This window comes from Neoarius graeffei, chromosome 16 (genome assembly GCF_027579695.1).
Source record: "Neoarius graeffei isolate fNeoGra1 chromosome 16, fNeoGra1.pri, whole genome shotgun sequence".
In the NCBI taxonomy this organism is placed as follows: domain Eukaryota; kingdom Metazoa; phylum Chordata; class Actinopteri; order Siluriformes; family Ariidae; genus Neoarius; species Neoarius graeffei.
Window position 1 is genome coordinate 66724245 of NC_083584.1, and position 27688 is coordinate 66751932.

Here is a 27688-nt window from a genome sequence, read left to right on the forward strand (position 1 = left end):
GAGTGAATATATTACAGATTAAATTGATGAATGAAGATAAAGTTTGTCTCAGTGTAGTGGATGAGCGCACAGTCAGTTTCATCTTTGCACCGTGAGCACGTTTTCTTTCCATCTGATTAACACAAACTGAAACTATTTTATTCATTCAACAAATCAAAACAGGGGACTAAAAGTGTCATAAAATCACTTTTTTTATTTCCATCACCTCGATTTATTATGTTATGACTTCATTAAGTTGTGCACATGAGTACCTGTCGTAACCTGATATAGACCCCTTGCACTGACATCACATTTACATTAGCAGCCGTTGCTACCCTTGTCCTGGAGGACATGCAAACTTTGTTTACATACCAAAGACAAGTGATATTGAAAATGTTGGACGTCTGTAGTTCGAAGAAAGCTACAGCTAAAAAAAGCTCTACTACCTGATTACTTGTATAATCTAAGTCAGAACGACGCAAAGGATAGATATACAAGGAAATTAGAATTTATTAGTGGTCATGATCTGTACAAAATTCCTCAAAATGATCAGAGTGATGATATAGATTTGTAGCCTAGTGTTACCTACATAGATACTGGAATGTACCTTCTCACTGCATTTTCTCGGTTTTAATTAAAAAAAACCCTTATTGTTTGCTGGAAGAGAAGAGCAGGACAGATTGAGAATCGATTGACTGTGGTTTGTTTACACCCAATACTAAAACTTGTAGCATGCTAGCAACCATCACGAAGACACGTACAAAAAGTCCAAAAAGTCAGACTTACCCGGGCAAAAATGATAGAGGATTTATCTTGTAGTGTCCTGATCCCCAGATCTTTAACCCAGCCAGATATAAAAAGTTGTACACCTCCATGCTCTTCCAGGTTTCCGTCTGTTTGTCCGTGTAGAACGATGTCTGAAGCACCAAGGAGTCTGAGATGTCGGGGAACTCAATGGATGGATAATTTTCCAAGTCATAGGAAAAATCCTTCTTTACTAGCGTTTAAGAATCGATCCCATCACAAAGAGCAACTTTCTGAAGGTATCCTGACTGTGCATTGGCCTCTAAACTGTGAAAATATGAATACAACCTATATTCTATTCCAAGTTAACCATTTGCAAAGAATGACCTTTAACTCCGTGGACTGTCAGTGAAGAAAATAGCGAGATGGTGGCCGCACACTGTGACTGTATGGCAGGCAGGGGCGATTTCTCAGAGACAACAAGGGAAGCCGAACTTCCCCTAAAATTCTCTCCCCAAACTGCGGTGTCTACGACGTTGAATTCTCATTAAAACAATAACTTGCATAACATAATATATGCCCAAGACTGTATTTACGTTCATAACTATCCCTATGTCATCCTGTAACTTATTTGAGTGATGTCTGACGAACTTGCAGTTCGCTACGAGAATCACCTTTGATGCAAGGCTGTAACCTTTCTTATTTCAATGGGCTCTATGGACTGGCAGCCGGGTATCCGTTGCAGTCTATGAGACGGCTCTGAACAGTCCATTTCGGCTAGTTGTTATTGGTTAAAATCGACAAAATCGTCACTTCCAGGGAAGCCGGGTATCTCTGGGGGTAAACAGGACATTGGGGGGGCCAAGAAGCCAGCTGATAAAGGATTATTGGAGGTGGTGTTTGAAAGACATGAGGAGGGCGGTCGCTGTACTTCGGCGAGGAACACGGTAAGCATGATCAGTCAGTCCCTAGCGGATGTCGAGAAAGTGTAGTCGTGTGCCAAAGTGCTGTCCGAATTTCTTTTCATATAAACGTTTCTTCTCATTGATGTCTCTGGGGAAAACGGGACATTGGGAGGGCCAAGAAGCTGGGCTGATAAAGGATTATTGGAGGTGGTGTTTGAAAGACATGAGGAGGACGGTCACTGTACTTCGGCGTCAGCAAGGAACACGGTAAGCAAGACCAACACCTCAAATTGACTTGGTGAAAAAGGTAGGGAATAATACTCGTTCCTTTCAGCTCTCCTGGTACGAGAAAGTGAATTGGCTAACAGCAAGTGACCCACATCAACAACAGTAAATAGGCTACTTTAGTAATATGTCATGGATGGACCAAAAATATAGAATCTATTTAAAATGTTTATGCTGAGTATATTATATTGGAATATATATTTTTTCTGGATATGAATTAAACACAGCTACAATTTGGAAAACATTTTTAAACAAAAACACAGCCGAGAACATTTCACACTACAGACCTGGATTAAAAGTGAAGGGTTATCAAAATTGTCAATAAAACATTTCTCAGTCAAAATAAGTAAAATATAGGGAAAGTGTCATTGAATGAAATGTGTGGCACCCAGCTCTATGTTTGGCTCCCCAAGGTCAGTGCTTGTGCCTATTCCAGAACACTCTGCTGTTACTGCTGAGGTTCCTGACAAAGAGCTACTTTCAATAATGATCAATTTTTAAACAACATGCCACAATTTTAAAATATAAAATGTTAAAATATACCCCCCCAACACCACCATCATGTATATTGGACAGTAGGCTAATGGGCCAAAAGAACCTGTTATTTCACAGTTTGTGACGCTGCCAACAATCAGCCAGATCAGAGGCAAGAGTATGGGCAAAATTGATGTGTTTTTTCTTTTTTCTTTTAAAATCTGGAAATATCATAACCGACCAGCCTCCCCCGTTTGAAAGACTACCAGCCGCCACTGATGGCAGGGCTTGGAGAGAGCTGTTCTCACATAGAATTGTTGTTGTGGGCTCAAAGCTGGAGTAAAAAAAAGGGATTCACTGACAGTTACAGATAAAAAGGTGTACTAGGTTCTTCCTACTGCTGTGAAAAAAAAGTCTCCTACTCCTGGATCAGAGAGATTTCCTTTCTAAAGAAATGCCCAAGTCAAGTTCCTAAGCCACAAACAGAAGTTCAAGACAAAGTTCCAGGGAGACGGGAAAACCTTTTATCTTTTTCTCTATTTGAACAACCAAAAAACAGCGCAAAAATGAACCATATTTAAGGCAGATTAAGCCTTGCTTACAGGAAAGACGGTGTCTGGTTGTCCCCCAGGAGAAATTGTCTCATGATGCGTGACATCATGTGCAAAGGATCTATACATTTTTTTAAAATGTAAATCACAGGCTGTGCTGGATCAAGTGCAGAGGCGGTGGCAGGAAGTTTTGGATGGGGGGGGGACGTGTCGCGCACCAAAGGTGTGCCAAATCTAGGGGGGTCTGGGGGCATGCGCCCCTGGAAATTTTGGAATTTTTAACCCTCTAAAATGCTATTTCCCGCATTTTGAGAGGCATGTTTTGGTGGAGTAAAGCTAAGTTTAATATCTCTATTAGAGTACATTTGGTCCATGTATTTTTTTCTATATGAAATAGTAGAAAGTACCAAACCCATGGTAAAAGGGTGTTATCCTCTCAACAATACTAAGTAGACGTAATTATGTTATAGTATCATTGGTTCTGTGTTTACATGTGAGTAAATACACGTACAACGTTCAAATGGACCTTGCTTAATTGAAGGAACCAAAGTAGCGCATTCTCTCGTCATTGAAAGACGAGAAGGCAGCAGCCATAGGGGTCAAGTCCATGGTGTCCACGATATCTATATGTACATGTAGTAGCGTACAGTTGTTAAGTCGTTGTTCGGTCATCAAAGACCGAAGGTATGTCAACACCCTTTTCAAGGTGGAGAAACCTCCGGGGCGCCGGGATGAAGGGACACAGCGGAATTTAATAAGGGAAAACAAAGGCGCGCAGTGGGCTGTTTATTCACACTACTCTCTCCCTTTCTTCCTTGTATATAGTCAAAGGACTCCCATCATAACTTGGGGGGGGCGCCCCAACATAATTAGGGAGGGAATCGCCCACCCTGCCTCCCTCCTCTGCCGCCGCCACTGAAGTGCTATTCTGTACATGTGCTGCTGAAACATGAGTGTGGAAGCCATTTTGTGAAATTAAACCAGTCAGTAATATGATAATTACAACTGACTATTCATGCAGTATGATAGTGAAGATATACGTATTCATATACTCCTATTAGATTGATTGATCTATTTTTGTTTAAAGGCTCATATTTGTAGTGTATGGCAACCTTTGAGATGTGACCTACACATGGGTGATTTGAATAATGTGCATGGAGCCCAGAAAATATCCTTAAGCATGTGTGTAACCTGACTCTGAATACGAGGAACTTTCCCCGCGTAAATAGTGACATCGCATTTGGTCGATGAAGCGAAACAAAATAGAATTGAGCTACTGTTCTGATAGTTTTGCACTTTCGACTTCAATTTGGATCAGAAGTGTAGTGTTGGATAAAAATCTCATTTCTGTGTGTGTGTGTGTGTGTGTGTGTATTCAGAAGAACAGCTGCATTAATTAGTGCAGAAGATCGCCGTGTTATGCGCTTGAAGTTAAATAGAGACAGAGGGTGTGTGTTTGTGTGTGTGTGTGTGTGTGTGTATCAAACAAGAATGGCAGAAAACATGCTCGCTCTTTGCCATTTTAAAGCAGTCAGCTGGCGGGACCTGAACTCAAATCACAGGTGTATATGAATGCATTCGTTCGAATGCGTTACCATTTCTATAGTACAGGGTGTCTGCAGGCTTGAACAAGTTCAATTTAAGACTTTTTAAGACCTTTTTAAGACCATAGCAGGTTAAATTTAAGACTTATGCCGCACAAAAAAAAATAAAGAAAATTGGGAGAGCCTGAATTACTTTCGAAATAACAAAATTTATTATCATTCACCAATGAACTCATTACATCCCTAGGGTGCGCTCTTGCATAATGAGGAACTAAGTTGCAGTGGAGCCAAAGACATCCCGCAAATCACTTGAGGATGAGGCATTCGATTCCGTACGGTTTGCGTGTTGTAGCGTTACAGTTTGCACGGAGTTAGCTGATACACCGTCTTGAGATGTGCTTGGACCTGACAACGGTGAACAAAATTGAGTGATGGCATGCGATTGTTGCAGACTTTTATGGCAGCCTGGTGCTTCTCCGCTTTCGCGTGCGATTCCGGTGCCTTTACACCCAGGGTGCCGAGTTTGAGTGTTCTTTTGCACAATGTGCAGTACGCCTCAAACGGATTGTTTGGTACACGTTTTAACCAGTCTACGAAATCATTGCGTTCAAGCCAGCAGTCGCTAAACTTGCATTTGCCCATTTTGCTACAAACCATGACAATAGGGCTGTGCGATATGGGGAAAAAATGAATATCCCGATACATTTTCTCCATTTCACGATATACGATATATATCTCGATATATTTAAATCTCCTCTAAAGGACCCCATGAAATCTAACTTTTACTCTTTACTGTTTTCACTACAATCCCTGCAGATTAAATAACATTCTTGGTTAACTTTACAGGTGGTTTTCAACAACACATTTTAAATTTTCATGTTGGTGATTAATCACAGTTGAATTGAAATAAGACTATTTTTATTCAACAAAGATGTGGCACAAACTGCAAAAACAATCTTGAAAATTGCAACAAAGGGGCAAAACAATACAGAGCTGCTCAGAGCTCAAATCAATAAAGTGCAAGCTCAACACTGAGAAAGACATTTAGCCTAAATAAGAAAAGTGCTCTTTCATTAAATTATTTTAAAAAAATATATCTCCAAGCTATTAATCTGACTACTGAGAACCACTGGAACATTCACAACAGAGAGAGAGATTGAGGGAGAGAAGAGAGAGATCTGCAAAACATAATTTTTCTCTTTGCACACTTTTGAACTGAATGTTTTCTGGCTCTGCCTCTCAGATGTGTATAATTCCGCTATTGCCTTCTCTGTAAAATGTCTGCGACCAGGCAACTCATATTTGGGATCGTGTGTGTTTAGTAATTTTTGGAAGCCTGGTTTTTCCACTATACTAACTGGGATCATGTCTTCGGCAATGACGTTAGTGATTGCATCCGTTATAGCTCTCCATCTCTGACTCGTTTTCTCATATGGGGTGGCTTTGGAGAACGAGGCCGCTATGGTCATTTGTTTAGCTTGTGGGGGGTTTAGCTCGTGGGCAAGTAGTTTGGAGTTTAAGAGACTCTTCATACTGTACCGGGTGAGTTTCAGGTGATGGAACATATTTGTCGTGCTGCTGCCTTTCGTGATGACAGGTTTTTTTGCACACTTTACAAACTGGCATTTGCTGTTCCACGTCCTCCTTGCGATATCCAAAAAATGCCAGATGACTGACCCCTTACTGCAGGGGTGTCCAAACTGATCCATAAAGGGCCGTGTGGCTGCAGGTTTTCATTCCAGCCATGCAGCAGCACACCTGACTTGGCTCATTCAATCAACTGAACTGTTTTCACACAGTCAAATACTTGCAGCCACACCCACCTTTGATTAAAGGGTGGGTGTGTCAGTTGATTGAATAAGCTAAATCAGGTGTGCTGCTGCATGGCTGGAATGAAAACCTGCAGCCACACGGCCCTTTATGGATCAGTTTGGACACCCCTGCCTTACTAGTTCTTTTAGGAGCCAATTCGTCTGTTTCCATTTTTAATTTGTCACTGAAATTGACAGAGCTTACACGGTAGCCTACGCAACACCAGCGATTGCACGAACTGAGTCAGCGCTGTAAACCGGAACCAGGAAATCTTCCCGCCGGCAGTGTTGCCAGATACTGCTGACGTTTTCCAGCCCAAAATATGTTCAAAACCCGCTAAAACGCACTTAAAACCGCCCAATCTGGCAACACAACCGAAACTAGAAAATCTTCCCGGAAGTTCCTTTCAGCACCTAGATGCTAACCAATCCCAGGTGACATCTAGGTGCTGAAAGGAACTTCCGGGAAGATTTTCTACGTGCAGAATAATTCTGCACGTAACCTAGGTCTTAAATTACCCAAATGAGATTTTAGACCAACAGTGCAAAATATCTCTGTATTTTAGACTTTTTTAGGCCTAAAATTGAAAATGTGTAATTTTAGACTTTTTTAGACTCTGCGGACACCCTGATAGTAACAGTTCATTCATCTTTTGCAGTTTCTTGGTCACATGACAAGCTAGGTTTTTTTTTTTTTCATCTTATTAACTTCAAGAGAGAGTGAAAAAGAGAGGCTGGTGAGGAAACAATTGTTTGTCGCGGCTATAATGTAAGTTAGGAATAGGAACCCACTTGTTCACGGAACATCAAATGTAACTATAAACGGATAAAAATTGTATTGTTCTTTAATCGATTAAATTTGATAGTGCAGACATTCCATGGTCCTGCAAACTGAATAATTATTCCATGGTCATGATTATTTTATGCATTTTATACAGTACATTGTAGCAGTTGTTCAGATTTCACCACTATCCTCTGGGATATGCAGTTGGTGCAAAAGTTTGTGCCCCTTGTTGAATTTCATTTGAAGACCATCAAATGTATGTTTATTTTATATTTGCTCTTCTTTACAAAAGAAAAAAATAATTCCAAAATGTTTTGCAAAAAAAAAAGTGGGCTTGTGCAGGACTATGACGACAATCGTAAACATAAACCAACATCAATTGAAAAAGTAATCTCTGTGAATGAACCCAACACATTAATAACATTTCTTGTTTCATTTATATATGTTTTAGCATGATGGTAGTAAATGATGTGCAGTCTGTTACCTGTTCGGGTTGATGGGCATTGGCCAGCGGCGTCACCATCCAGATGATGTACAGATTGTTGAGGGCGGCGCTGGTGGTGAAGGTACAGGGCAAGATGGCTGCTTGGCCTCTGGCCACCTGCACGCTGCTCTGGCTGACCGTCACTTCCAGCGAGTGCACACACACTGCGGGAGAACACACCCACACACACACATGCAGAGTCAACCACATTAACAGAGGGATCTGTCGAGTGTTAAACAAGGTCTGTCCTCATCTATCCATCCATCCATTTGCTCAATCTTTCATCCATTACTTGGCTTTGGTTTAATTCCATCTGTGGATTTATTCAGCTTAGCTTTCTAATCCTTTTCTAATTGAAGTGTCAAACCACAAAAGATCATCATACACTCTTTTAAAGAACACTTAGAACCCTTAAGTATCATTTCATTGAAAGGGTATTTTGGGGGAGGAGCCAAGAACATTTCATTAGCCAAAAAAAAAAACTTTTAAAAACTTTTTTCTTTCCACAAAGTGAATTTATCAACCAGTATTCAGAACCTTGATTTTTCTAGCAGTGTTGTGTTACTCGAGACCAGTCTTAAGACCATTTTTTGAAGGTCTCGGTCTCGTCTTGGAATCAACTGCATTTTTACTCTGTCTTGTCTCGGTCTCAGACATAGAGGACTTGGGATTTTATTTCAAGACCGATCAAGACCACAACTGTGGGGATTTCACTAAATTGCCTGTGCATTGTCTGATTTATTTGTTAACATTGTTACTATGATTGGATGGAAAATTTCCTGCTTCAAATACAACCAATAACGTGACTCACTGTTAATTCAAAAATTTTCTTCCTGTTAACAGCTGTCACCCCTCCCCCACCCCTGCACATACATTGGTCTGGTCCTGGTCTTGACTCTGTCTCGCCTTGCATTGGTCTTGACTTGATCTCAACCCCTCAAAGTCTTGGTCTTGATACACTTTGGTCTTGGTCATGACTTGGTCTCGGTTTAGGTGGTCTTGACTCCAGTACTACTTTCCAGTCAACCCTTCTCTCCAAGAGCCCTTTTCTTCTTTGTATCTAGAACCTGTCAGGAGTTTCTGTATAACATTTACTCATAAAATCTTGGTCATTGACGTCACTGCTGAACCCAATCCAGGCTTGAGGTGAACCATGTTTGGTTGATTTGGCCAGAACTGCAGCAGTAGAGGGGCCAGTTCCTTTCTATGCACTCACACATATGGAAAATTTAAAGTACACAGTTAACCTAACTGCATGTCCTTGGGGGAAACCAGAGCACCCGGAGGAAACTCACACAGACACAGGGAGAACATGCAAACTCCACACAGAAAGGCCCCCGTCAGTCACTGGGCTCAAATCCAGAACCTTCTTGCTGTAAGGCAACAGTGCTAACCACCACACCACTGTGCCACCAAAACCTTGGTACTTAGTAAAAAACTAGGGTTCTTTAATGGTCCATTAGCTAACAAAGGGTTCTTAGATATGACTAAATTTAAAATACTCTTTGAAACTTTAAGGATTCTACTCGCTGAGGATGTCTCCTCAGAACTACATACCTTCAAGAGCTTTTTTTCTGTTTGCATTTGCACCACCAATAGGAATGCCAAAGTGATGAAGCCGGCTTAGCAGGAAATTCAAACGAAGACTTTTATATTTCACTTCAACGATAACGTTAATTGCTGTTGTTTATATGGCAAACATTTTACAGAGATTTTTGGCTCCAATCAACGTACATGCGCGTCCTGACCAATCATTTACGTCACTCATGGTTCCTCTCATGCTGGGAGAGAAGCTACTCTGAAGTAGGAACTAAAAACGTCCCTCAAAATGGCATTCTAAGAACCATGATGGTTCTCAGTTCCTGCAGCGTGGACACACAAAAAAAGGAGGAACTTCCTCCAACAGTTCTTCCGGTCCAAAAGCACCTAATGAGAGCACAATTATCCACTGAACACTTAGTACCAAGAGAACTACATTTTAAATGTCTGTCAGGTTCCTATAAGAAGTAGAACCCTTTTGGGAAATCTTATTTATTTGATGAAGTGCTTAAAGAACCCCTTTGTTTTCCAAGTGTGTGTGGGCATGTATTAATTGGGTAAGCATGCAATCCGAACTCCACACTAGTGCTAATTATTTTTATCTTAATATCTAGAACCTTTAGAACATTCAGCTTCTTGGGACACTTGTTTAAGTGTTCATTGGACAATTAAAAAAAAAAAGTTTTAACTGGAACACTTTCTTCTAGGGGCACACTTTGGTGTAAAGTTCTGCATAAAACATTTCAGGGTTCCTCTAGAAGGACAACCGAGGAACCTTTTAAGGGTTCTAAATTTTGCTAAATTGTCTTGATGCTCTTGGGGTTCTTTAAAGGTTCTAACTTCAGATACTTGCAGTCCAGTCTTGCAAAACATCGCTAATGTTTGGAGAAAGTAACATGATGTTGTAGGTTGTGGTGTTTGGTGGTGAGTGCGGGCACATCTCATCTCATCTCATCTCATCTCATCTCATCTCATCTCATCTCACAGAGCGGATGAGGCAGTAATCCTCAGCATGACAAGCACACTTTAGTTATAATGGCATGATCAGGAAAAACGTAATCAATACGGAAAACAAAACGTAAACACACATGGCCTGTTTCCGTCCCGCCTAAACACATTAGCCTTTAAATCAGGTTACCTGCTCTGACAAGATGCATGTTATTCAGGGCGTGTAATTATATCTTGATGTGTATTCAAGTCAAACTCATATTATCGTAACTCATCCCTGCGCTGACTACGACATCGTCAGCCATTCAGCTCGTTAGCAGGTAGCTGGATTGAATTAACGACAAGCACAATCACATGATAAGCATGCACCCAATCGTGAAGCAGGAAGTCTCAGATGTCTAGCACGAGACTGCTTGTGATTCAGTCCAGGATCTGTTTTTTTTTTTCCTTTCAGCACTTTGGAAACAGGACTCAAGCAGTCTGTGCCAAACTCATTATTTCCATAAATTGGCAAAGCGTCCGAAAAAACGAGCAACTGTCCTTGAGAAAGCCCTTAGTTGAGGATATGGGAGCATTATGAAACACTCATGGGGATTTTTTTTTATTATTATTTAAAAAATAGTGTAGCTTGGACTCAAACCTGTTTATTAATGAGGAAAAATGAATATTTAGAAATGAGCATTTGTTGTCTTTGTTGAATAAATGTACTAAAGGGATATGAAGTTATATGAAGGGGAGAATGTTTCTGTCTTGAAAGATGGAGGGGGAAAGAAGAAGGAAGCACATGTACAGCCACCTGAATTTGGAACACAGAGAGAGAGAAAGAGTCAAAGGTCACTGTACTGCAGGCTGTGTCCCAAATCACAGCTCCGGTTTTGCAAGTGAGAGAACAACAGAGAGAGAGAGAGAGAGAGAGAGAGAATGAATTTGGACCTTCCCCATGAGCATTTCAACCACTGAAACCTATGAAAAAAGACAGAAATAAAGCAAGACAGCGTGTGATCTATACACCAGGGTGCATCTCTACCCTCTGAGCCAAATACCAACCACTATTTTTAGTTTCCACTTTTCAGGTGCACCATTTTTACTGAGGTGAGGATGACGAGTGCTTTAATTGCATGCACATTTGCACGGCCTTTTTAAAAATCAGTGTTACACGACAGAATTATCTGAAAACATAATGTAGCTATCAGGAATTCACTTTACACCCCTCATGACTGAAGTGCAGAAGTTTGCATTCCCTGTGTAAGGTCCCCTGTCCTGAAGATGAAGACAGTTTTACGTCTGACACTGGAGACACCTTCCATAAATGTGCAGCAGGCAAAAGTGAACTAGAGAATTTCATGGGCTCTATTCACACAAATGGAATATAGTACTCATAATTATGATTTCTTTTGAGTGGAATCACCTGTAGCTATGAATCACTGTGTTTCTGTATGCTTAGAATGAGCCACTTATGTCTACATAGGATGCTATGTACTGCACAGCCAAGGAATCAGTGGACCTTCGACCAAACCCATTTCATATTCTGAAATAGAAATTGGAAAATGAAAAATGGGGCTTTTTTTAATGGTCAATGTTTGTAATAAAGCTCAGAAAAGGCTACCACAACAAGAAGAAAGTCGCAATAATATTCACTCCCAATAAAACGCTACCGTAACGTTGAACAAGCAACAATAATATTCATTCGCAATAAAACATTATTGTCATGTTGAACAAGTAACAATAATATTGACTCGCAATAAAATGCTACTGTAACATTGGACAAGCAACAATAATATTCACTCGCAATAAAACGCTACCATAACGTTGGACAATAATATTCACTCACAATAAAATGCTACCATAATGTTGAGCAATAAAACACTACCGTAACGTTCAACAAGTAACACTCGCAATAAAATGCTACTGTAATGTTGGACAAGTAGCAGTAATATTCACTCACAATAAAACACTATTGTAAAGGACAAGTAGCAGTAATATTCACTCGCAATAAAATGCTAATGTAACATTGAACGAGTAACAATCATATTAATTCGCAATAAAACATGATTGTAACATTGAACAAACAACAATAATATTCACTCGCAATAAAACGCTATTGTAACGTTGAACAAGTAACAATAATATTCACTCGCAATAAAACGCTATCGTAACATTGAACAAGTTAAAATAATATTCACTCACAATAAAACACTACCATAAGGTTGAACAAGTAACAATAATATTCACTCGCAATAAAACGCTATTGTAACGTTGAACAAGTAACAATTATATTAACTCGCAATAAAACGCTACCATAACATTGAACAAGTTAAAATAATATTCACTTGCAATAAAACACGACCATAACGTTGAACAAGTAACAATAATATTCACTCGCAATAAAATGGTACCGTAACGTTGAGCAATAAAATGCTACCCTAACATTGAACAAGTAAAAATAATATTCACTCCCAATAAAACGCTACCGTAACGTTGAGCAATAAAACGCTACCGTAACATTGAACAAGTAACAATAATATTCACTCCCAATAAAACGCTACCGTAACGTTGAACAGGTAACAATTATATTAATTCGCAATAAAACAATATTGTAACTTTGAACAAGTGACAATAATATTCTCTCACAATAAAATGTTACCTTAACGTTGAACGAGTGGCAATACTACAACCCCGATTCCAAAAAAGTTGGGACAAAGCACAAATTGTAAATAAAAACGGAATGCAATGATGTGGAAGTTCCAAAATTCCATATTTTATTCAGAATAGAACATAGATGACATATAAAATGTTTAAACTGAGAAAATGTATCATTTAAAGAGAAAAATTTGGTGATTTTAAATTTCATGACAACAACACATCTCAAAAAAGTTGGGACAAGGCCATGTTTCCCACTGTGAGACATCCCCTTTTCTCTTTACAACAGTCTGTAAACGTCTGGGGACTGAGGAGACAAGTTGCTCAAGTTTAGGGAGAGGAATGTTAACCCATTCTTGTCTAATGTAGGATTCTAGTTGCTCAACTGTCTTAGGTCTTTTTTGTCGTATCTTCCGTTTTATGATGTGCCAAATGTTTTCTATGGGTGAAAGATCTGGACTGCAGGCTGGCCAGTTCAGTACCCGGACCCTTCTTCTACGCAGCCATGATGCTGTAATTGATGCAGCATGTGGTTTGGCATTGTCATGTTGGAAAATGCAAGGTCTTCCCTGAAAGAGACGTCGTCTGGATGGGAGCATATATTACTCTAGAACCTGGATATACCTTTCAGCATTGATGGTGTCTTTCCAGATGTGTAAGCTGCCCATGCCACACGCACTAATGCAACCCCATACCATCAGAGATGCAGGCTTCTGAACTGAGCGCTGATAACAACTTGGGTCGTCCTTCTCCTCTTTAGTCCGAATGACACGGCGTCCCTGATTTCCATAAAGAACTTCAAATTTTGATTCTTCTGACCACAGAACAGTTTCCCACTTTGCCACAGTCCATTTTAAATGAGCCTTGGCCCAGAGAAGACGTCTGCGCTTCTGGATCATGTTTAGATACGGCTTCTTCTTTGAACTAGAGAGTTTTAGCTGGCAACAGCGGATGGCACGGTGAATTGTGTTCACAGATAATGTTCTCTGGAAATATTCCTAAACCCATTTTGTGATTTCTAATACAGAAGCATGCCTGTATGTGATGCAGTGCTGTCTAAGGGCCCGAAGATCACGGGCACCCAGTATGGTTTTCCGGCCTTGACCCTTACGCACAGAGATTCTTCCAGATTCTCTGAATCTTTTGATGATATTATGCACTGTAGATGATGATATGTTCAAACTCTTTGCAATTTTACACTGTCGAACTCCTTTCTGATATTGCTCCACTATTTGTCGGCGCAGAATGAGGGGGATTGGTGATCCTCTTCCCATCTTTACTTCTGAGAGCCACTGCCACTCCAAGATGCTCTTTTTATACCCAGTCATGTTAATGATCTATTGCCAATTGACCTAATGAGTTGCAATTTGGTCCTCCAGCTGTTCCTTTTTTGTACCTTTAACTTTTCCAGCCTCTTATTGCCCCTGTCCCAACTTTTTTGAGATGTATTGCTGTCATGAAATTTCAAACGAGCCAATATTTGGCATGAAATTTCAAAATGTCTCGCTTTTGACATTTGATATGTTGTCTAGGTTCTATTGTGAATACAATATCAGTTTTTGAGATTTGTAAGTTATTGCATTCTGTTTTTATTGACAATTTGTACTTTGTCCAACTTTTTTGGAATCGGGGTTGTATTAATTCACATTAAAACGCTACCGCAACATTGAACCTATGCACTTTCTTCCAGTATGTTATAGTTTTGCCAACTATGTAAATACCTAAATACAGTTTCTCAATGTTTATTTTTAGTTACCTCCTCAGTTAACAGGCTATTTGATGAGGTCCTAGGTGACATCATTTAGAAGCACTTGGAACACTTCCAGTGTTCGAACAAGCACATTGATTAATGAATGAAACCTGTGATTTACAGAAGTGGACAAAGTCCCCAACTTCATTACTTAAGTCAAAGTACAGATCCCACTGGTCAAATGTTACTCCAGTACAAGTGAAATTTGTACAGTCACATTTTTACTTAAGTTAAAGTACTGAAGTACTTCCTTTTAAAAATACTGAAGTATTAAAAGTACATTTTCTGTCAGTGCATTGTTGTATTATTGCCACAATGCTTATAAAACCTAATGCCTCTGAAGCAACCGACTGGATTTACTGACTAACTTGTAGAAGCTGTAGAATAAACACCTGGTAGAATATTACGAAATGAAACACAACTGAACTGAAAAAGAGACATTGTCTTTTTTTTTTTTTTTATTGTAACAATCCTCCCCACCCCCACAAAGCAGCATGGTAGTGTTCTGACCCAGCTCTGGTAGTGCACACATGTACCGGTATGTGTATATTAATCAGGAAGACAGTAGAATAGCTGTAAATGCAGCTTGCTCAGAAAATAAAAATGACAATCCAACCTGATTAAAACCCAGATCCACACCTCAAGCTTAATAACTGCCCAACAGCAACACTGCTTTAAGCAAGACAAAAAAAATGCAAGACCATCATCTGACATCAAAACAAAAAATGCCAACAATTTGTTGTGACTGACTAGTACAATACTGTCCATCTCACAGGTCTTGCGTGTGCGTACGTACATGTGTGTGAGCACATGCAAGTGTATGTATTCATGCACATATGAATCTATCCGTGCCATCATGGTGGTTTAAAGTTAAGCGAGCTAGTCAGTGAAGCTCCACCTGACGCTAGCAAAATCTTTTCAAACTCGGAATCATATTGGGTAGCTAACGTTACTAGAAAAGAAGGATTTCTACATTCTGTTTATCTGGCAAGATTACGCTAAAACATTTCTGAAAGCACTTCAGATAAGTTAACGTTATTCATGTTAGCGTAACTCTGTTTTTACATGCTAACTAACGGTGTCCAAGTTAATTAGCTATATGTAAACATTAGCTGTGGACAAGGCTACGGCAACTTGGCGGGCAAATCCATAGAAAATCATTTGACTAACCAGACTGCATAGCTATTGCAACATTATTGCTAGCTCTAAAAGCACAGAAAACTTCATTACAAACTTTTTCTTGGAATAAAATATTTACATACCTCAATATGCTTCTGCAGGTTGGACGGCGAGTTTTTATAGGCTGTGATGTGGTTCGTTTTACGCAAACAAAGCAAACATTTAAAATGAAACGACTCTTTATTCCTTTCAGAAAACTTAAACATGGGTTCTAGCTATAGAGGATGTGCAGTCACGTGACCCGCACGTGTGTACTCTGCCATATTGGACGGCATCAGGATTGTTTACCTTGCGCGAGCATAATGGATCCAGGGAGTAATCCCCAAGAAAATTCGGAAAATACCCCATCTACATCGCGCGATTACTTGTCTAAGTTTGTTCAGCATCTTGAAGGTGACATGAGGCAGCGTTACGTGGAAAAGTGTTCCAGGTTGGGGATTGCAGATCCGTACAACTTGCCACAATCCTTGTTCAGGGAAATTCGGAGCTGCGGTGCCGGCGATTTGCCTGATCTGGCCTACCACGACATTTACAATTTTCTTGTTAATCGTGACTCGTGTTACACTGGCAAAGCCCTCAAAGCTTACAAGAGCCTGGAAGCTTATAAATATTTTGTTGCGGGATGGGTATCCCAACTATACTGTACCTCTGGAAGGTTCTGAAGAAGGAAGTCTACTTGATAACCTCACGGGTAAGTGGCATTAAGACGTTTATCATAAAGAGACTATGCAGGACGTTTTATCGTAGGAATGTTCGAAATCTAAACTCTAAAGCATGAGAAGAAAACAGTAAATCAGAAAGCTGCGCACATTTGCGCAGCTTCCGCGAAAACGTGCGCAGCTTTCTGATTTAGTTTTCTTCTTATACTTCCTATGTTTCACGGACTGTAACAGCATTTGCTTATTTAGTAATTTTAATACAGAATTTACTCTGATGAAATTATTCAGACACTCCAACGCCCCCCCTAAAAAAAAAAAATCGGATCTGCACGATTCAGCCGTGAAAAAGGCGGCATCCGCTGTTTCCATCCCTGTTTAAACTCATAGGTTAACCGACTTTAACCGGCTAATGAGGCTCGGTGGTCGGTCAAGATTTTTTTTTAGTTTTCGCCATCCTTACTATGGATTGGCCTTTCAAAGGCATATATGAGCCAAAAAGATAAAACATTGTCATAGACTAGGCCAGGGTAGTAGGGCTAGGCATAGCCATTTTAAACATTAGAGATCAAGTGGACTGACGGCCACAAACACTGTTCTGTCTAGTTTCTAAGTATGCAGTTATCATTCAATCCGAAAATCAACTTAACAGATGTACTAGGAGTATTGAATTAGAAGATTACACCTACCTGATATGAAGTGTTCACTACAAATTCGGCTGGTAGAACTGGGGTACCAGTTTTCTCTTCGCACAGCAGACACCCATTTTGCGTGTCTCTCCTCGTCTGCGGGGAATCTATAAAATGACAGGCCCTCCTTTTGGCCCTGTCTATTGGTACAACCAAATGCTGAACAAGATATAACCATTCTCGAAAGATCTACTCCCACACACTTGATAATTAGAACGGGTTCGTCTAAGTTCTATGCGTGGCCTTGCCGTCCAAGATGGCAGATAAGCAAATATCACATGACCTCGTGACGTCACGTGCACACTCTCTATAGCCATGAGTGCGTGCATTCTCCAGAAGAACTGCCTCCTTCCATTCTGCCATCAACTGATCGTGTTAAATAATACTGTTGAGAAATCACTGAACTTGATTTTATATAGTCTATGGATGTGACGTGACCCGAGTGATTACTGATCGGCTGTCTCAGTGTCACCTGCAAAAAAAACAATCACATTTTAGAAAAGAAAAAAAAACATCCACTTTCAAAGCCGCTTCATAGTAACGAGTAACGAGGACCTTGATAGAAATGTAGTGGAGTGAAAAGTACGATATTTGTCTTTCAAATGTCTCATCTCATTATCTCTAGCCGCTTTATCCTGTTCTACAGGGTCGCAGGCAAGCTGGAGCCTATCCCAGCTGAGTACAGGTGAAAGGCGGGGTACACCCTGGACAAGTCGCCAGGTCATCACAGGGCTGATACATAGACACAGACAACCATTCACACCTACGGTCAATTTAGAATTACCAGTTAACCTAACCTGCATGTTTTGGACTGTGGGGGAAACTGGAGCACCCGGAGGAAACCCACGCGGACACGGGGAGAACATGCAAACTCCACACAGAAAGGCCCTCGTCGGCCACGGGGCTCGAACCCAGGACCTTCTTGCTGTGAGGCGACAGCGCTAACCACTACACCACCGTGCCGCCCCCTTTCAGAAACATGATTATAATAATTTGTAAAGTCTCCAATGTAAAAAGGTGAGATCATGAAATTGTAAAATAGTCTTGATTTGCTGTTACAAGCTCGCAAATGAAATAAATTGTGCTCATGTTTTGCTGCATTTCTGCTCTCATTTAAAGAAAACACCCTTCCCCCGTGCACCCTCCCTAGCTTCCTAGTTGAGTTCACAAACTGTCCAATCACGTTAGAGGTCTGTTAACGCAGTTTGTGGGTTTTTCCTCCCTCGGGCTCTGTACTTTTTCTGTATTCGCTAAAGACCTGCCATGCTTTTTTATGCTATTAAGATATTTATAGGAGGTCTTTGGAAATGTGATGCTAGGTCTCTTTGATGCGTCTGAGCGTGCTCTCTTAAATCCTTGCTCTTGGCATGCCCGCCTCGGCCTTCTCCAGGTGGATTTGGCATCTAACCATGCCACGCTTGGCTGAGGAACCAGATCGTCGGGAGGAAAAATAAGCTCTTTCCTAGGGCATCTCCGCCCTCCCATTGATACAGAGCCTCCCTCACAGCTTGGTGGATTTTTAGCCAAGGCACATACAGTGGGATGGTGAACTTTCTGGATCTCCCAGAATACTGCAATCATCATCAAACACTTCTAAGGAGATTAATATCCACCTAGTGCCACTTCCTTTGTTTTTTTTTTTGCTCAAGTGCCAATGCTAGACCAGTGATCTTTTGCCACTTGTGTTCTATCACAATAAAACTCCCGATGTCCTAGTTCTGTTCAACCGTATTGTGTGTTCAGCATCTCCTCTGGTTGCTTGTAAACAGCAGCTGTAAACAGGAAGTCAATTGTTTATAGTCTCAGTGCTACAGAATGTTATGTCTCTAATTGGATACAGTGCCTAAACAAACATCTGAATATTTCAGTTTATAATCTCACACTGAGGATATCATGAAAATTGCTATTTACAGCTAATTACACACAGTTTAGCACACTAGTCGTGTATATGGACCATGCACTTGTGTATAAATCAATGGCAGTGTCTTGCAAAAGTATTCATCACCCTTGGTGTTTTACACAACATGCCTACAACTTTAAAGGTGCAAATTGTTATTTTACTGTGACACAAACAATAATTAAAATGAAAAAAACAGAAATCTGGAGTGTGCATAGGCATTCACCCCCCCCAAAGTCAATACTTTGTAGAGCCACATTTTGCTGCAATTACAGTATAGCTGCAAGTCTCTTGGAGTATGTCTCTATTAGCTTAGCACATCTAGCCACTGGGATTGTTGCCCATTCCTCAAGGCAAAACTGCTCCAACTCCTTCAAGTTAGATGGGTTGCATTGGTGTACAGCAATCTTCAAGATTTTCAATTGGATTGAGGTCTGGGCTTTGACTAGGCCATTCCAAGACATTTAAATGTTTCCCTTTAAACCACTCCAGTGTAGCTTTAGCAGTATGTTTAGGGTCATTGTCCTGCTGGAACATGAACCCTTGTCCCAGTCTCAAACCTCTGGCTGACTCAAACAGGTTTTCCTCCAGAACTGCCCTGTATTTAGTGCCATCCATCTTTCCTTCAGTCCTGACCAGCTTTCCTGTCCCTGCAGATGAAAAATATCCCCACAGCATGATGCTGCCACCACCATGTTTCACTGTAGGGATGGTGTTCTCAGGGTGTTGGGTTTGTGCCGCACATGGTATTTCTCATGATGGCCAAAAAGATCAATTTTAGTCTCATTTGACCAGAGAATCTTCTTCCATGTGTTTGGGGAGTCTGCCACATGCTGTTGGGCAAACTTCAAATGTGCTTTCTTCTATTTTTCTTTAAGCAATGGCTTTTTTTCTGACCACTCTTCCATAAAGCCCCGCTCTGTGGAGTGTATGGCTTAAAGTGGCCCTATGGACAGATACTCCCATCTCCACTGTGGATCTTTGCAGCTCCTTCAGTGTTATCTTTGGTGGCTTTGTTGCATCTCTGATTGATGCCCTCCTTGCCCGGTCTGTGAGTTTTGGTGGGCGGCCTTCTCTTGTCAGGTTTGTAGTGGTGCCATGTTCTTTCCATTTTGCTATAATGGATTTAATGGTGCTTCTGTGGAATATTCAAAGTTTGGGATATTTTTTATAACCCAACCCTGATCTATACTTCTCCACAACTTTGTTTCTGACCTGTTTGGAGGCTCCTCGGTTTTCATGTTGCTTTCTTAGTAGTGTTGCGGAGTCAGGGTCCTTCCAGAACAGGTTGATTTATACAGACATCATGTGACAGATCATGTGACACTTTGATTGCACACAGGTGGATCTTAACTAATTGTGTGACTTATGAAGTGAATTGGTTGGAGCAGCTCTTATTTAGGGGTTTCATACGAAAGGGGGTGAATATTTATGCACACTCCAGATTTCTGGGTTTTTTTCATCTTAATTATTGTTTGTGTCACAATAAAACAACAATTTTCACCTTCAAAGTGGTAGGCATGTTGTGTAAATCAAATGGTGCTAACCCCCCCCCAAAAAAAAAACATTTTAATTCCAGCTTATAATGCGACAAAACAGGACAAACACCAATGATGTAAATCAAAAACGATGCTCTGTGTATGAAAGTGTCAAGCGTGTTTACCGTAAAATACCAAATAATAGCCGAGTTCCAATTAACCGCCGAGTTCCCTTTAACGGCCGGGTGTACGCGTGTGTTGTGACAAATAAAGGCCGGTTCCGAATACTCGCCGGGGTCTAAAAAAAAAAAAAAGCGTCCGAACGGTCTATCTAGAATCTTGAGGCCCAGCACTTTTCTGGTTTTCTGGTGTTTAAACGATTTTGCATTGCATAGTTTTCTACCGAAACAATATGAATGAATGAAATTATTTCTATAATACTGTTTACAACATTTTGTTACGTGATAATAAACATGCCATTTCAATGTTATAATGTTGGTCTACCGTAATATTTCTTGAGGAATGCAACTCCGTAACTTTTGACAGATGTCTTAGCCACCCCTTTGGGTATACCCAACGAAAGCCAGCGTGTGTGGTGACATTGAGGACTGCGGGTTTCCAAGGTTGGACTGCTGCTTCTGTTAAACGACCTAAATTGCCGAATGCATGCGTCAAAGCACACACTGAGTTTTATTAAAGACCTTATACCATTTCACTTGCCCTTACCCATTCGGATCTGGAAGACGCTTTACAAAAAAGGTGAGAGCGTTCTAACATGCATTTCAGTCTGCTCGCGGCCAATCTAATCCAAGGGGCCTTTTCAACAAGTAATCTGTCGTGCAAGTTGGGCAGAAGCACGCGTCAGGCAGGCAACATGTAGGCCTACAAGTCAGTAACCTATTCAACTAACTTTCATCCGAACTTTAAGTTTTCTACGGGGTCGAGCCACCGTACCAACTCACTCGGGGAATAGGCTCATATCGGCCAAATAGGGAGACGTCTTGGAGAGAAACGTGATGCAAGATGACAGTATGTAGCCACTGCAGGTCACTTATTTTTCAGAATAAGAAAAAACCCTTTGGTTTGACACTTCGCACCCTAATTATGTTGCTTCAACGTCGCGCCCTCCATGCAATTTCAGATTGACAGACATCGCGAAGCGCAAAGGCTGCATGGGTGAGGGTGATAGCAAGTGACCATAACTTTGCAGAGTAATTAAATCACAGTGCTGCGCACAGACAATGGTGTGGTTTCTTGATTATTTTGTAAAGCATGCACTTAACTAGTCATTAACAGGAAAAGGTGTGTGATTTATCCTTTATCCACCCCGACTGTGCCATGCGAAGATGCATTCTGCGTCTTCAAAATTCCCCGAAGTCGGCACCGTGCTATCTGTAATCTAACTCTAAACAAACTGTAAGTTATACTGGTTAAAAGTAGGCCTATCTGAGAATGATTTTTTCCCCGTTTTGAGGTAGATTTTGGGGAAGGTGTTTGTGAAGAAGGAATTAATCGCCTGTTCCAAATAGCCGCCTAGTCTCTAATACGCGCCGGGTCTCTTACGTGATTGAGACAAATAATCGCCCGGGCTATTATTTGGTATTTTACGGTAAATTAGTGACGGAAAAGTGAGAGTAGATTTACAAAGTAAGTGATACATGCATGTGATACACTCAGAGGAAATGCCACAGAAAATACCAGAGAAGACTCTTGACACTCTGAGGGACCAAAGGTCAAAGGGCGCTGGCTTGCACCTGACCGAGTGAAGGGGATGATTAATGAGGCTCCAATCCTCTTCTGTCTCACAGCTATTTCAGGGTTTGACCAGGAGACGATGGCGATGAACAGCAAGGTGACAAACACTCAGAATAAACGTGCTGGAGAAAGCATCGCTCTAAACTCCCTGTGCTCTATAAATCTTCGAAGTTAATACTGACTCTCTTTATTGACTGAACACTCTGTACATGCATGCATTAATATCAGATATATATATATATAAACTTAGAACTGGTAAATACATTTGTGGCAGCGGGGGCGTGGTCAAGCGCCGGTCTGTGACAGGAGGGTGGAGCCGGGGAAGGTGAGTGGCAGAATCGCGACACCTGAGGATAATTAACCTGTGTTTGTGTGTGTGTTTTCCCAGTAACCGCTCCCTATTTAAGGAGGCAGAGAGAGAGGAGAGGGAGTGCAACCCGGGACCAGACAAGTGTGTGTGTGTGTGTGAATGAATGAACGGTATCATACTGAAAAGTTGTAAAAATAAATCGCCTGTCTGCCTCCAAACGCTGTCCTGCCGTCCTCTGTGCTGCTGCCGGAACAGCCGCCAGATGATCCTCCGCCAGTCCCACGGCCTGATCCAGCGACGCCGGGCGGTGGCACTGGACCCACTCCGCGGTTCCAGCTGGTAAGCGGGCGATGAACTGTTCCAGCGCCACCTGGTCGATGATTCCCTCGGCGTCGCGATCTTCGGCCCTCAGCCACCGCCAGCAGGCGTCCCGGAGCTGCTGGCCGAACGCGAACGGGCTGCCGACTTCCTCCATCCGCAGCGCGCGGAAGCGCTGGCGCTGCTGCTCCGGCGTGCGCCTCACGCGCTGGAGGACAGCCCGGCGAAGGTCAGCGTAGGCCAGCCTGCGGTCGGCGGGGAGCTGTAGTGCGGCCAGCTGCGCCTCTCCCGTCAGGAGGGGGAGGAGGCGCGCCGCGCGCTGCTCCATCGGCCACCCCGAGGCTTCAGCGACCTGCTCGAACAATGTGATGAAAGCCTCGGGGTCGTCCTGCGGGCCCATCTTGGTCATGGTGAGGGGAGACGGGCCCGCGGCCGGGGCGCTGGTGGACCCCGCCGACGCGAGGAGACGCCGGAACGCCTCTCGATCTTCCTGCTGGGCCAGCACCAGGGCTTCAAAGCGGCGCTCCTGCTCCTTTCGGAGCGTGACGAGTGCCTGGTGCTGGCTCTGCTGAGCCGTGGCGAGGGCGTGGACCAATTCCGCGAACGGGGAGGATTCCATGGGGCTGCTGGGTTGGTGCTCCACCTTATCCCGGGTTTCGGCACCACTGTGGGACTCCTCGACGATGCCCATTTCGAGCATGGCCTGAAGTTCTTCCCGAACCACCTTTTTTTTGTGTTCGGGTAATCTATAAGGACGGCTCCGCACTACCACCCCCGGGGGCGTCTCTATGTGGTGTTCTATGAGGTTAGTGCGACCGGGCAGGGGCGAGAACACATCCGAAAACTCGGCCTGCAACTGGGCGACCTCCGTGAGTTGGGTCGGGGAGAGGTGGTCTCCACAGGGGACCGGAGAGGTACGCGATGCCAATGACCCTTTTTGGACCTCCGGCCCCAGCTCCGCCTTCTCCGGAACTACCGACACCAACGCCACGGGGACCTCCTCGTTCCAAAGTTTCAGCAGATTGAGGTGGTAGATCTGTAGCGCCCCCTCCCTGTCCGTTCGCCTAACCTCATAGTCGACGTCCCCGACTCGCCGTGTGACCTCAAAGGGTCCTTGCCACTTGGCGATTAATTTGGAGCTCGACGTGGGCAACAGGACGAGTACCTTATCTCCCGGAGTGAACTCTCTAAGGCGCGTGCCCTTGTTGTACAGGCGGGCTTGCCGTTCCTGGGCCTGCCGCAAATTCTCCTGAGTTAGGTGGGTGAGCGTGTGGAGTTTTGCGCGCAGATCCATAACGTACTGAATTTCGTTTTTGCTCGGTGAAGGTCCCTCCTCCCAATTTTCCCGCAGTACATCTAAGATGCCGCGCGGCTTACGCCCATATAATAATTCAAACGGGGAGAACCCTGTGGAGGCTTGGGGGACCTTTCGCACTGCAAACAACAAGGGTTCGAGCCACTTATCCCAGTTACGTGCGTCCTCACTTACGAATTTTTTGATAATATTCTTGAGGGTGCGGTTGAACCGTTCAACTAAACCGTCCGTCTGTGGGTGATAAACGCTGGTGCGGATCGGCTTAATACCCAGTAGCCCATACAGTTCGCTCAGTGTTCGTGACATAAACGAGGTGCCTTGGTCAGTCAGAATCTCTTTCGGGATTCCAACCCAGGAGATGACGTGGAAGAGGGCCTCCGCAATACTGCGTGCTGAGATATTGCGAAGAGGCACTGCTTCCGGGTATCGCGTTGCATAGTCCACCAGAACCAATATAAAGCGGTACCCTCGTGTTGACCGATCTAATGGCCCGACGAGATCCATCCCAATCCTTTCGAACGGGGTCTCGATTAATGGTAGGGGGCGCAAGGGCGCTTTTGGAATGGCCGCTGGATTTACTAACTGGCATTCGCGGCATGCCGTACACCACTTACGGACATCGCCGCGAATCCCCGGCCAATAGAATCGGGCCATTATCCGGGCGAGTGTCTTATCCTGCCCGAGGTGTCCAGCCATGGGATTAAAGTGAGCCGCCTGAAATACCAATTCCCGGTGGCTCTTTGGAATTAGCAATTGGGTGACTCGCTCTTTCGTCTGAGTGTCCTGCGTCACTCGGTATAACCTATCCTTCAAAATGGAAAAATAGGGGAAGGACGGGGTGGCGCCCGGCGGGAGCGTCTGACCATCGATTACTCTCACTTGGTCAAACGCGTGTCGCAGAGTCCTAAGGCGAGCTCGGGGAGGACAGAAACCTCCCGTGGAGCAGAAGGGCAAAAGCTCGCTTGATCTTGATTTTCAGTATGATACCGTTCATTCATTCACACACACACACACTTGTCTGGTCCCGGGTTGCACTCCCTCTCCTCTCTCTCTGCCTCCTTAAATAGGGAGCGGTTACTGGGAAAACACACACACAAACACAGGTTAATTATCCTCAGGTGTCGCGATTCTGCCACTCACCTTCCCCGGCTCCACCCTCCTGTCACAGACCGGTGCTTGACCACGCCCCCGCTGCCACAACATTCTTTAAAGCTAGACGGCCTTTCGATTTCCTAAAATCTGTGAAATTTAGTTCCCTCTGACATGTGGTCATTGTGATTTTTGTTTATTTCTGTAATATCTCACAAAATATCAGGCCATTCTGTGGCTGGGAAGTTATTTAATTTGAGGGGATTCCTGAGCAAATAATGTGCAGGTAATCACTCGCTTCACACAGTCAAGCAGACAGAGGAAGTCCGTGTGCGCATGCGCAGCTTTACCTTTGAGCGTGCACTGACAGTTCCATCATTCTGTCTCTAAACGAACAGCTGATCACACCGAGGTGCTCACTGACTGCCGATATTTATTAGTTTGGTCCTGCATTTCCTTTCCTTCGTATATAACATAACGTCTGTTCTTCTCGCTTTCCGTTAGTCAGTCTTTCACGTTTCATTCGCACACTCACGTCCTCCATTTTTCTCTCCTGTTTCAAATTTGTATCCCACAATGCCTTGCACAAACGGGGAAAGCCCACCATGTGATGCATGATGTACAGTGGTGCTTGAAAGTTTGTGAACCCTTTAGAATTTTCTATATTTTTGCATAAATATGACCTAAAACATCATCGGATTTTCACACAAGTCCTAAAAGTAGAGAAAGAGAACCCAGTTAAACAAATGAGACAAAAATATTGTACTTGGTCATTTATTTATTGAAGAAAATGATCCAATATTACATATCTGTGAGTGGCAAAAGTATGTGAACCTTTGCTTTCAGTATCTGGTGTGACCCCCTTGTGCAGTGATAACTGCAACTAAACGTTCCCGGTAACTGTTGATCAGTCCTGCACACCGGCTTGGAGGAATTTTAGCCCGTTCCTCCGTACAGAACAGCTTCAACTCTGGGATGTTGGTGGGTTTCCTCACATGAACTGCTCACTTCAGGTCCTTCCACAACATTTCGATTGGATTAAGGTCAGGACTTTGACTTGGCCATTCCAAAACATTAACTTTATTCTTCTTTAACCATTCTTTGGTAGAACGACTTGTGTGCTTAGGGTCGTTGTCTTGCTGCATGACCCACCTTCTCTTGAGATTCAGTTCATGGACAGATGTCCTGACATTTTCCTTTAGAATTTGCTGGTATAATTCAGAATTCATTGTTCCATCAATGATGGCAAGCCGTCCTGGCCCAGATGCAGCAAAACAGGCCCAAACCATGATACTACCACCACCATGTTTCACAGATGGGATAAGGTTCTTATGCTGGAATGCAGTGTTTTCCTTTCTCTAAACATAACGCTTCTCATTTAAACCAAAAAGTTCGATTTTGGTCTCATCCGTCCACAAAACATTTGTCCAATAGCCTTCTGGCTTGTCCACATGATCTTTAGCAGACTGTAGACAAGCAGCAATGTTCTTTTTGGAGAGCAGTGGCTTTCTCCTTGCAGCCCTGCCATGCACACCATTGTTGTTCAGTGTTTTCCTGATGGTGGACTCATGAACATTAACATTAGCCAATGTGAGAGAGGTCTTCAGTTGCTTAGAAGTTACCCTGGGGTCCTTTGTGACCTCGACGACTATTACACACCTTGCTCTTGGAGTGATATTTGTTGGTCGCCCACTCCTGGGGAGGGTAACAATGGTCTTGAATTTCCTCCATTTGTACACAGTCTGTCTGTCTGTGGATTGGTGGAGTCCAAGCTCTTTAGAGATGGTTTTGTAACGTTTTCCAGCCTGATGAGCATCAGTAACACTTTTTCTGAGGCCCTCAGAAATCTCCTTTGTTCGTGCCATGATACACTTCCACAAACATGTGTTGTGAAGATCAGACTTTGATAGATCCCTGTTCTTTAAATAAAACAGGGTGCCCACTCACACCTGATTGTCATCCCATTGATTGAAAACACCTGACTCTAATTTCACCTTCAAATTAACTGCTAATCCTAGAGGTTCACATACTTTTGCCACTCACAGATATGTAATATTGGATCATTTTCCTCAATAAATAAATGACCAAGTATAATATTTTTGTCTCATTTGTTTAACTGGGTTCTCTTTATCTACCTTTAGGACTTGTGTGAAAATCCGATGATGTTTTAGGTCATATTTATGCAGAAATATAGAAAATTCTAAAAGGTTCACAAACTTTCAAGCACCACTGTAGTATCTTGAATTGGGTCATGGTGAAGCAGGAAAAAATAGCGGAGAATTTAGGGACACGTGGCCCTGAATTAATTAATTGTTCTATTTTTAAAAAATAATAATAAAATCTGAAGTCTGTGATTTGAATTCAGTAGCTTTCAGTCCACTAAACAAAAATAATTAGGTGTTGGGAAAAATTCTTTTTATGACCTACACTTGAAAAATCTGAAAGGCAATCTACCTTTAAAAACAATATATTAAAAATAAATTAAGGTTTAAGTCAATAAATATGGTCTGGAAGAGACAACCAAAGACCCCTGAATTGTTTGACTGCAGATTTGAAAATATTTT

General features: G+C 42.5%; 1 protein-coding gene across 1 annotated transcript in view; it reads right to left on the reverse strand.

Moving 5' to 3' along the window:
• The window catches only part of igsf11 (immunoglobulin superfamily member 11), a 157055-nt gene that overhangs the window by 35643 nt on the left and 93724 nt on the right, over positions 1–27688 (reverse strand). Inside the window, exon 3 of the mRNA XM_060942281.1 lies at positions 7562–7725. Coding sequence (XP_060798264.1) covers positions 7562–7725 — 164 coding nt within the window. The remainder of the gene's footprint in view (positions 1–7561; positions 7726–27688) is intronic.